At 40.1% G+C, this 10,890-nt stretch overlaps 1 protein-coding gene across 1 annotated transcript in view; it reads right to left on the bottom strand.

The window, feature by feature from the left end:
- The window catches only part of NEB (nebulin), a 131,028-nt gene extending 120,949 nt beyond the window's left edge, over window positions 1-10,079 (bottom strand). The window contains 6 exon segments of the mRNA XM_041124650.1: window positions 178-285; window positions 1,223-1,426; window positions 3,975-4,019; window positions 8,547-8,612; window positions 9,158-9,276; window positions 9,985-10,079. Coding sequence (XP_040980584.1) covers window positions 178-285; window positions 1,223-1,426; window positions 3,975-4,019; window positions 8,547-8,579 — 390 coding nt within the window. The 5' untranslated portion in view covers window positions 8,580-8,612; window positions 9,158-9,276; window positions 9,985-10,079.
- Between the last annotated feature and the right edge of the window lie 811 nt (window positions 10,080-10,890).

Below are 10,890 nucleotides of genomic sequence, written 5' to 3' on the forward strand. Positions count from 1 at the left end.
GTCATATATTCTGTATTCCTCAATCTTGTAATCTCATAAAGTTTCTGCTAAACTTTCAGATTGCCTTATCACAATATCATGAAAAAATTATCACTTGTATCTAACATCTAAACTTGTGACTCAATTTTCTTCTTTACCACTCAGTAAATATTTTTTCTTATGACAATTGATACCTACCTCACTGAGCTGGTCTTGCACTTTCTTGATTCTCCGAATTTCCGGGGTATCAATCGTGGAAGCATATGGCTTTCCTTTTTCTTTTCTAAATTTTTCTTTGTACTTGTTCTGAAGGAAAAAAATGACAAATATAGTTAAGACATATCCTAAAGCTCTGGCAGAAATGTATGTAGCAATTACTGATTTTTTTATCTGGTTAGCATAGGAATTTGGAGCAGATTATTCAATAACACAAACTAGCATTACTCAATTACATTTGCAGAGTTATGCTTATTTTAACCAACTGACTTTCTTCCATCTGACACAACAGAAAAAATCCATTTCTACTTTTAGGCTGGTTTAGATCACCTCTAATTGATTATGTTCTCCTTAGGAGCTTGATATTGATAAATTTACAGTTACCATTTCATTGATCAAAGATAAGGAAAATATGTAGGTGAGGGTAGCAGTTCTAGGCCTGTGATCTCACATAACACTTAAACAGTGAACGCTGGTAGGTAATATACATTAAAATTTAGGAAAACGGATCTGACACCATCTGCATCTGTGCAGAGCAGTTTTCCACTTTTCACAACATCGCATGGTATTGGTCTACCAGACTCTGATATGCCGTATCAGGAATCTAGGTTGATGCTTGTTCCTATATAATGTGCATAAGTATTTTTCTTGGAGATACATATAGAGGGATAGAGAAATACACTATTATAAAAAATATTGAGGTTTGCTATTCAATAGACATTAGTCCCTGTTATCTTCCTTCACTCAGATATCCAAGTCAGATAATGCAGGAGTTCTGATAATCTTCAGCCGTCTGCCTCAAGCCACTTTTTGTGCCTAATAATTACTTAATGCACTCAAGCAGGAAACAGGCAAGAGAGGAGCTAATTCAAAGAAGGAAACTTCCTATTTCAGGCAAATAACATTAATAGACATCCTGAAATGAAGTACCGGAGACAAAACAGTAGCATGAAGGTTTGCAATAATACCTATTAAATATTTGTAAAGTTGGCATTCCTCAAGAAATAAAAGACATGGGACTATTTACCTCACTGAATAGGTCCTTCATTTTATTACTGTGTTGTAGATAAGGTGTCAAAAACTTAGACGGGTCCACTTTTGTCCGTATTGTCTTCTTTCTGACTGGAGGTGCTGCATCACCAACAGCAGTTTCTTCACGCTCAACAGTATAGGTGATAGTTTTAGGACCTGTGAAGTCTGTGCTAACAGTCTCGGTGACCTCAGTGATCACCTGGGAATAAAGAAAAAAAAAATATTTGCTTAAACTATAAATCATCATTTTACGATAAGCATTTTTCACCTCCCCTATCTAGTAAAAAGATATTCAGTTCTTATCCAGGGACCACCTGCAAGACAGAAAATCAGTGACACTTTTCCTACCGGAATTACCCAGTATGCCTACTATACATCACCCAACCTAAAAAAAACCCACAAGGAATTAAGTGTCTGGCTTATTTCTGTATCAAACTCATGTAATTATTCTCCAGAGGAGCTGGAAGAGTGGGGCTCCTGTTGCCTCTGTTCTATACGCATAACTTCCACTGGCATCAGGGGAGTTCTCAGGTGGAACCACTGGCTACTACAACCGAAGTGTAGAAAAGTCCTCAGTGCTGAAGTTGTGTTGAAGACATACATTGCACAGCCAGTACTCCTACTGACATCACTGAAAGTTGTGAAAGCAGGTCAAAGGTGCATACAGTCATTGAAAAAGATTATCTTCTTGCAAAAGGAAAGGAATGGACGCAGCAGACAGACGAGACCAAGTCTTTGGGATCATTGTAATAAGTACACGATGCACCAGCTGACTGAACAAATATCTAGAATCCACTTTTTCTACTAAACTACATTTTCTCATAGCCAGATCGCAATCATGGCAGAGACATAGCTGAGATACTTGTATAATCAATCAAGCAAGCATCCATTGGAAATAACCCCTTAATTAATTTAATTTTTTTATGTATTTGTTTATCAACGTATTCACGCTGTAAGCAATAATTTTAATACTAAGATTCTACTTAAAAACATTTTAAAATAATTATTACAACTTTAAAATTTGCTCCAAAACCACCTGAATAAGAAAGTATCAAGATTTATTTCATATGAACTAGCTTTAAAAAAAAAAGTACCTTTAAAAAGGAATATATGAAGCTCATATTTTGGATTGCTATTTGCATTAGCATGAGACGGACCAGAAAATACATCAAGCATTAAACATTAAATTGAGAAGTATACAAAACTTTAATTATGTAAAAATGCAAAAAAAAAAGGTATGTTTACTATGTGAACATTAATTGCATTTCACTGAGATATTAGTTACTTCAGCACTGCCACAAGTTTCTCTCTTACAACTCTTTACAAATATACGAGTGTTAATCTAAGTTTTGGCACTGAAAGCACTGGAGAGTTTGAAACCTGTCTATGTGAACACTGTGAACAGCACTACCTGCTGTTAGCTTTACGAGAAAACAGTGAAGCTACATGCTTTTATAAAAAGTTGTAATACATTTCTCAAACTTAGGAGAGGCTTGATTCTGAAAATACAGCATTTTGTGCAAAAAAAAAAGCTTTTATTTTCATATGATAACTCATAGGACCACACGACACTAATGCATTAGACTGTATTTACAGCTGATGGGAAAAGGTCTAATCACACTAGCTAGAAAGACATTTGTACTCATACGTAATTCTTCATTCCACAGTACTGTTTTCAAAAACTAATGCAAATCAGAGAAATAATCAGTCATGCTATTGCTCCCTTTCAATCCAGTCTGGCTACAGATTTTAGAACACCTGATGAATGCAGTGGATGAATTAATCTTAAAAATCGTAAGATGGCAGTTTCCTTCAAAAGTGTAGTCATAGATTACTTGCTCCAATAGTGTTAATCAAATCGTATTTTAATAAATTAAAAATACAGGAAGACTTTGGGAACAGACCCTTTGTTTCAAAGGAAACACACTCACAAAGTGAAGTATTAAGCTTTTGTTTCCACATAAGCCTATGCCGTAAAGAATATTTCATGGTAACGTAGCAGATAGTTCGGTTATATCTATATTATAAGTAGAATTTCAAATTATGCTACTAACTCCTTGGTGACTCAAATATTTGTTACCAGTGACATGAAAAAAACTGCAAACCACCACTATTTAGTGAAATTACACATGGTGAAGGGAACAGAACTGATACATGTAAACTGGTTTCAGGCAGAATCTTTTTATATTGCTCTTCATAACAAGGTTGACTAACGCATACACGTGCCTGTCGTTCATATGTACATATCTAGTCACATTCACATCCTCGATAATTCTGCTCATTTTTAACACTAATAATTGGATTTTGCACTAATAATTTGATTTCTGTCATTATGTTACCTAAGTAATCTTCCTGTCTGTGTTTCTCGTTATTAACATAACCTGTTGCTTCATTTTGTCAGCTCCTGTGTAAACAGCTCCTGGCCAGGATCAAAGGGAAGACTATCAGCAAGACCCATGGCAGGACAGAAATTAGCACAGCTGTTTTCTGATGGGCACATCCACATCTCCTTCTAACGAAAACCAAAGAGTGGCAGATAGGATACTCAGAACAAGCTAGGAGTCCTCTAAAACGTCCCACAACAGGGTCTTGCAGAGGAAATAAAATCTTAAGCAGCAACTGTTCACTGATATTTGTGTGTTTAATATGAGAAAATAGTTCTCAGAATACAAAAGGGTACTAATTTAGCATCATGCATTAATTACATACATATTATACTCCACACGCAACATCACAGGGACCTTTACCTCATGTGGTTCACCCTCCTCAATAATTGTCTCTTCAATGTAGTACTATTAAAAGAAAAGAAAAAGAATCATTGTTAGGACAGATCATACAGAATAGCAAACTGTAGCTTCTGTTAAGCTGTTTTAAAAACACACTTCTGGAGAAATAGGCCTGTAGTTCATAGGTACCTATGTAGTTACATTTGCATCCTTGGCAATTCTAAACGTGTTCATTTTTTGCATTAACAATTGGATTTCCTCCATACATTCCTCAATTAATCATCCTCCCAAGTAATTAATGAAGGATCATTATCTAATTTTACCCACAAGAGGGAAGGCAATGATGACCGCACTAAAAGAAAGAATCAGCATTCAAAAAACCAGGATTTTCCAAGTGTTTGGTAACAAGCTGAGAGGACTGTAGTAGGTTTCTCTCTCTAAGGCTGCCCTCAGAGTTGTTCCTACTTACAGATCCTTGAAGGACACCAATAATTACTGGCTGCCAGATAGACTTTGTACTACTGATCACAATTCTGAGCTCTGCAGTCCAGACAATTTTCCACCCACTTCATTGTCCACTTATCCATCCCACATCGCATAAATTTGGTGATAAGAAGACTATGGGAGACTGTTTCAGAGGTATTCCTAAAGTAGTCAAGATATGCAACATTCACTGGTCTCCCCTTGTCCATAGCAGCAGTGAACTCATTATAATAAGCAATGAGTTTGGTCAGCCATGATTTGCCCTTGATAAATCAATGTTCACTGCTCCCCATAACCTTTACGTCTTTCATGTGTTTAGAAATAGCTTCTAAAAGGATTTGGTCCATAGCCTTTTCAAGGACTGAAGTGAGGTTGACCAGCCTGTAGTTCCCTGCATCTTCTTTCTTGCCTTTCTTGAAAATGAGTACGACATTTGTCTTTTTCCAGTTGTCAGGAACATCCCTGCATCACTATGAACTTTCAAAGATGACAGCAGCCTTGCAATGTCATCAGCCCGTTCCCTCAGCACCCCTGGATCCATCCCCTCTGGTCCCACAGAACTACGTGCATCCCAGTGGGTTAAGTCACATCCCTAACTCTGTCTTCCTCTGCTGTGGGTACAACTTCACTCCCCCATCTCTGCTAGGAAGCTCAGAGATGCGGAAGACCACAGGACAAGCCTTATCAAACCTGAAGCAAAAAAGGCTTCAAGTACGTCAGCATTTTGCCTGTTCCTTGTCACTAGCTTCCCTGCCTGCTGAACTATGGTCCCACACTCACTTAGCTTTCCTTTTGCTGCTGATGGTACCTGCAGAAACCTTTCTTGGTGTTCTTAACTTCCCTTGCTGGCTTCAACTCCAGCTGAACTTTGCCCATGCATGTAGAAATGGAGTTTATAATGTCTTATGTCTTTATGTTCCTCCCAAGTTGCCTGCTCCTGCTTCCACCTTCAGTATACTTCTTTTTTTTGTGTTTGAGCTCAGTCAAGAGCTCCCTGTTCATCCACACCAGCCTTCTGCTGTGTTTGACTTCTGCATATTGGACTGAACCATTCTTGTGCTCGGAGAAAACTGTTCTTGAGGATCACCCAGCTCCCCTGGGCCCCTTTGCCCTCCAGGGCTGTTTCCCATGGGATCTTCCCAAGCAGGTCCCTGATCAGGCCCAGCTCTGCTCTTCTGAAATCTGGGATTGTAATTCTGTTTATCTTGCTCACTCCTCTCTGAATCTTCAACTCCACAGTCTCATGGCCACTGCAGCCATGGCTTGCCCTTGACCTTTGCATCTTCCACCAGTTCTTTCTTGCTTGTGAGTAGCATGTCCAGCAGAGCATCTCTCCAAGTTAGTTCACCAATCAACTGCATCAAGACATTTATCTTCAGTACTTTCCAGAAATCTCCTAGGTTGCTTGTGCCCAGCCACAGGCCCTTCCAGCAGATACCGGGATGGTTAAAGCCACCCACAAGCACACAGACTGTGCCCGTGAGGCTTTCTCCAGCTGCCTAAAGAAGTTCCTGGGGCACCACATCTACTCTGAAGTGGCAGACCTGCAGGCGGAGCACGAACCTTCGTCCTGATGCCAGAAACCATGAGCTTCCCGCCTTCTCCATCCCGACGGCCACCCTCCACCACCCATTTAACCAGGGTCTCCTTCCTTGCCACGTGCAGCTCTGCCTCTTGCTTTTCACGAAGGTGCTGTCAACGTCTTCTTCACCAGTGATGCCGCAAAGCCTGCTCACCTCCTCCTTCAGCAACCTGCAGCGCAACTGACCTGACCAGAACGCATCTCCCACCGGAGGGGCAACAAGGGTTACGTCCCTGTTTGCAGCGCTCTGTGGGCTTCGCTTCCCCCGCTGCCGGCTTGCCTTTCCCCACAGCGGCCGGCAGCCGGAGGCGCCACGCTCCGCTCCGACCAGAGCCGCTGCGCCAACGCAGAGCCCACCGCCGCCCTGTTCGCCACTTGCCGAGGACCCCTCTGAGGCGCCGCAAAATGGCGGCCGCACGATGGCGCCGTCCCGCCCGCCTGCCACAGCGCCGCACCGCTCCGCGGCAGATGGCGGCCGCGCTGAGGGGAGCCGGCCCGCGCCCGCGCTTCACCGCCCCGAGGCTTCGCCCTCCATCTCCCCTCGCTGCTTCACGAAGAAAAAGGCGGTTAGAGACGTTGCTCCATCCGCTGTAGCAAACGGCGCCTGTTTTATTCAAAAGGCGCTTCACTTGCCACTGACTTCCAGAAAGGGGAAAATGAGAAACGCGGGTTTCATCTTTGAAAATCTCTGCAGCAACGATTTGCTCGGGGTCACGCGCCAAAACGGTGAGAACAGAAAGCCCTTTGAATCTCATTAAATTCTCATTAACATTTAAGCCCTTTTCCCAGAGTTATTCCTCTAAGTTAGGTTCACGTAATTAGCCCATACTTTTCAAGCTGCATCTTATTGGGCTGTTTTGAGGCAATTTCTGCTCACTGGCTCTATACCGTGTTTGACCCACCTTCCACAAAGCCTCGAGTAACTCGGCAGCAAAGGTTTGTGTCGTTCACTGTGGGTTTTGAACATCACAAATGGCTACAGTGTCCAGTGCAGACTAATAACTCCAGAGAAAGACAAAATAGTATCTTAAAATCCTCAAAGTTTTCTCAGCCACTCATTATTCAGCAATAATTTTCTACTCTTTCGGAAGATGAATTTCTGATAGAACTCTTACAGGTTTAAAATAGGCAATTCATACAGAAGTGGAATTCTAGTTAAGAAAACTCTAGAAAGGCTTAAACTGCCTTAGAAATGTACCAGATGCTATTGTTCCTGTTTTATTTAACTTCTCACTATGAATATCTCGAGGGAAGCTACTAAAGCAGGACCATCTCGGTCTCTCTGAGGGATGTGGTTACAGGAAGGCAGTTGTTGAAGATTAAAAACAAAGAATGAAACAGACCTGTGTAGACAAAAAGCCCAACACACCATAATTCCAGCAGCAACAAATAAACATTGACAGCAAATAAATATACATTTTGTTACAGAGAGCACACACAATGCTCAGGAAGCAAAAAGGCAATTACAAGAAACATGGTAATAGGAAAATTAATGAACGACTGGTGTCTTTGCAACTAGGTGGTACAATGTCTTTAAAATGGACTTTATGAACGGTAACACTTATTTTCCAAAACACGTTTAACTAATTCAACTGGCAAACCATTTGACTTGACTTCATTCACTATTTGAAATGTGTAAAGTCAGCAGTCAGGGCTCAATGCTGTTACACTGCCTGAAATCAACAGTCCATTGAATATAGTGTGGAGATAATGAGTTGTGGGATGTCTACATTTGTACAGTCTTCCTCTTTTCCTCAAACACTGAGCAATTTGTTATAATCACCTACACATGATTTCATTTCAGAATAGTAATAATGCAACAGGTGAGACCATACTGGTTGTTAACCTCGTATACTCTTTCAATAGCAGTCATTATTCCAATGGAACTCGCTTATAATAGTAAGCTGTAGGTTCCCCATTTCCTGGGGATTCTTTTAATCAAATTGCTGAGACTAAATAATTAGGCATATAACTGAGTTTAAATGACTTATCAGCAAATTAATCCCTGATGCCACTCCACGTACATCAGGTTTAAATCTATCTCCATCTCTGCAACTTCTAAGGCTAAATTGGTTAATGGTACCTTGGTGGCACAAAGCTGCTGCATTTCTGCATTGCAGTGGGCACAGAGGTGAGGCTAGAAAGAGGCTTCCAAAGTCATCCTCTCTAGCATGGATTGAATGACAGAGGGCAAGCCAGGAGGGAAAAGAGATGGCCCACTGCATCTATAATTACACAGAAGAGTCATCACAAAACCTTGCAATGCGGGTGTGGGATAGTTACAATCCTTATTTAAACAGAGAAACTATGACAGGAACCAGGGAGACTTTGCCTCAGAGAGCAACTTTGTTGTTGTTGTTGTTGTTTACTGATCAAGCCATTTAATAGATATCTAGTCATACCCTAATCTTCAGAGAGCAATCAGCAAGCAACCATCTATGCTCATGAGCAATGTCTCATTCAAGTGATTAATATATTCATTCACAAAGGAGGAAACAAATATTTCTACTCTCAGATTGTCGTCTTACCTCCACTACTTCCTCATATTCTTCTTCCTCCATTTTGAAGGTATTCTTCTGTCTCTCCCCCACTCACTGGTCACACAGCAAATAAAAGTGAGAATATACAGTATTAGCCCAATACTGAAAGTACTGTGAAAAGCTACTAGTCAAGTTCATAAAGCACCTGGGGTCATGGTTAGTAATTAGTCAGATTATTACAATGTTGTTGGCTAATCAGTGAAAGAACTTGAACAATAGAACTAAAGTTGGGATCTGGGATTACTTTGACTATTATGGGAAAGCATTGGATTAAGTTTCAAACATACTGATATAAATTACAGTTTTGGACAAATACTTTGTCCTAATAGTTGTAACACCAATACTGGAATTCAATGAAAATTAAAAAAAAAGAAAAAAAAAAATCATGGGAAGAGATTTCTTGAAGTATGATTTGATTTTTTTTCATTACAACAAAATTATTTGAACAATTTTTCTTTTCTCTGTGGCTATTCTGTACTATTTCATTACATTATTCAAGCTCCTGTTTGAATGGGACCTTTATCTGTATATTCTACTATATTCATTCATAAGTAAAAGCATAATGTAGAAAAAGATTGTAAATATTTTTTTTAAGTGACCTTAGGTTAATGAGGCAATTTCTGTCTTCCCAGCATTAGCCTATAATAGATGCTCTGGGTTTTGGTTTTTTGGTCTTTTTTTTAGTACTTGTGGCTTTTTTCTCTCTATTTCTTCAGACCTGGAAAATATGAAAATCCATACAGTTGGCTGAATTACAATGTACAGATTACTGTCAAAACCTTTAAACAAATTAATTAACACAATGATTTTGCTATGAGGCAAAGCTACAATTTTCCACCAGAGACTACAGCCCTGTTTCTAATGTTGGTAGGGGATGAGGCTTTGGAACAGCTGTTCCTGAGTCCAAAGATATTTGCCGTGTAAGCTAATACTACCCAATGACGGGGTGGTTTTGTTTAGCTGGCTAAACTGCAATTCCTTCTGAGGCAAGTGAAGTCTAGTAATGCAGGTTAAATATAGCAACATAGAATACTGTCCCTTTTTAGTTCCAATGTGTTGAGAAAAATTACCCCCCCCAAAATCAATTTGTTAAACCAGAATGTTAACTATTAAAATAAATAAAGAATAACTCAATTAGTAAGTAGCATGTCGTGTGAAAAAGTAGGCCAAAGTTTATGAATAAACCCAAGAAGTAGGGATTGCGTCTAAGGATACAATCTACACAAACTGTCACTATTATAACCTTCAGTTACACCAAAACACAGTTCCTTTCCACTTACTGCAACTTGCAACTAGTCAGCCAGACAGAAAATCTGACTTCCATGGGCAAGGCATGACAACTACTCCCAAAAAACTACAGAATCAGGAAACAGCTCAAGATCCTATTCTAAGGAAAAGAAGTCAAACATGATTAAAACGTTCTTACCAGCCACATCCAGTAAATATCCTTAGGAGCAAAGCCTCTCCACTCTTCCCTCCTGAGCAGCACTGGGCGAGAGCGAGCCTGGTGCCTCTGTTCCTAATTACGCATGTGGCTAGCACAGCCAATCTGGCTCCAGCCCGCTCAAGTTTCAGCCCTAAATATACTTGGTGACCCCGGAGGAGGCCACCTGTTCTCAGCAATGTGAAGGAAAAGGGAGCTGGGTGCTTCTGTGCTCCCGAGGAAACCCAAAACACACCAGAGCTTGACTGAACTACACCAGGTCTCTGCTGAAATGGATTCCTAGGCAAATCCAAGGAGGCACTCAAATGGAAAAAACATGCACATTTTCTTCTTTCAGAGTTGATAATAATAACGAATTTGAATTGACAGAGACAATTTCATTCCTATATTGTACCTGAATCAAAACCATCCTAATTCAAGAATTTCTGAACTTCAGAGAAAGGAGAGAGGAGTCTGGACTTTGAACTAAATTTTTAGCATAAGTCTGTCTTTAACTTCATCCTTTAAGTATACCTGAAGTGGTGCTTTGTCAACTTAACTTGATGCAAATCACGTGTCAATGGTTTTATCACTTTTTATGAAATATTACATAGCTAAACACGTGGACTCAGGAACATGTGAAAACTGACTACTTGCAAGGAAAAAACTTGCAAGGAACCCAATTAACAGCCAATATGCCCAGTGAAGGAAGACTAAGAATACATGATAAACAGATTAAGCAACAGGGGAGCAATTCTAATGAGCAAAGTATTTTGGAAGGTCAAGAATTGATATGGCCTCAAGTTGCGGCAAGGGAGATTTAGGTTAGATATTAGGAAAGATTTCTTTACTGAGAGGGTTGTCAGACATTGGAATAGGCTGCCCAGGGAAGTGGTTGAGTCACCATCC

The sequence above is a fragment of the Aquila chrysaetos genome, chromosome 6 (genome assembly GCF_900496995.4).
Source record: "Aquila chrysaetos chrysaetos chromosome 6, bAquChr1.4, whole genome shotgun sequence".
In the NCBI taxonomy this organism is placed as follows: Eukaryota; Metazoa; Chordata; class Aves; order Accipitriformes; family Accipitridae; genus Aquila; species Aquila chrysaetos.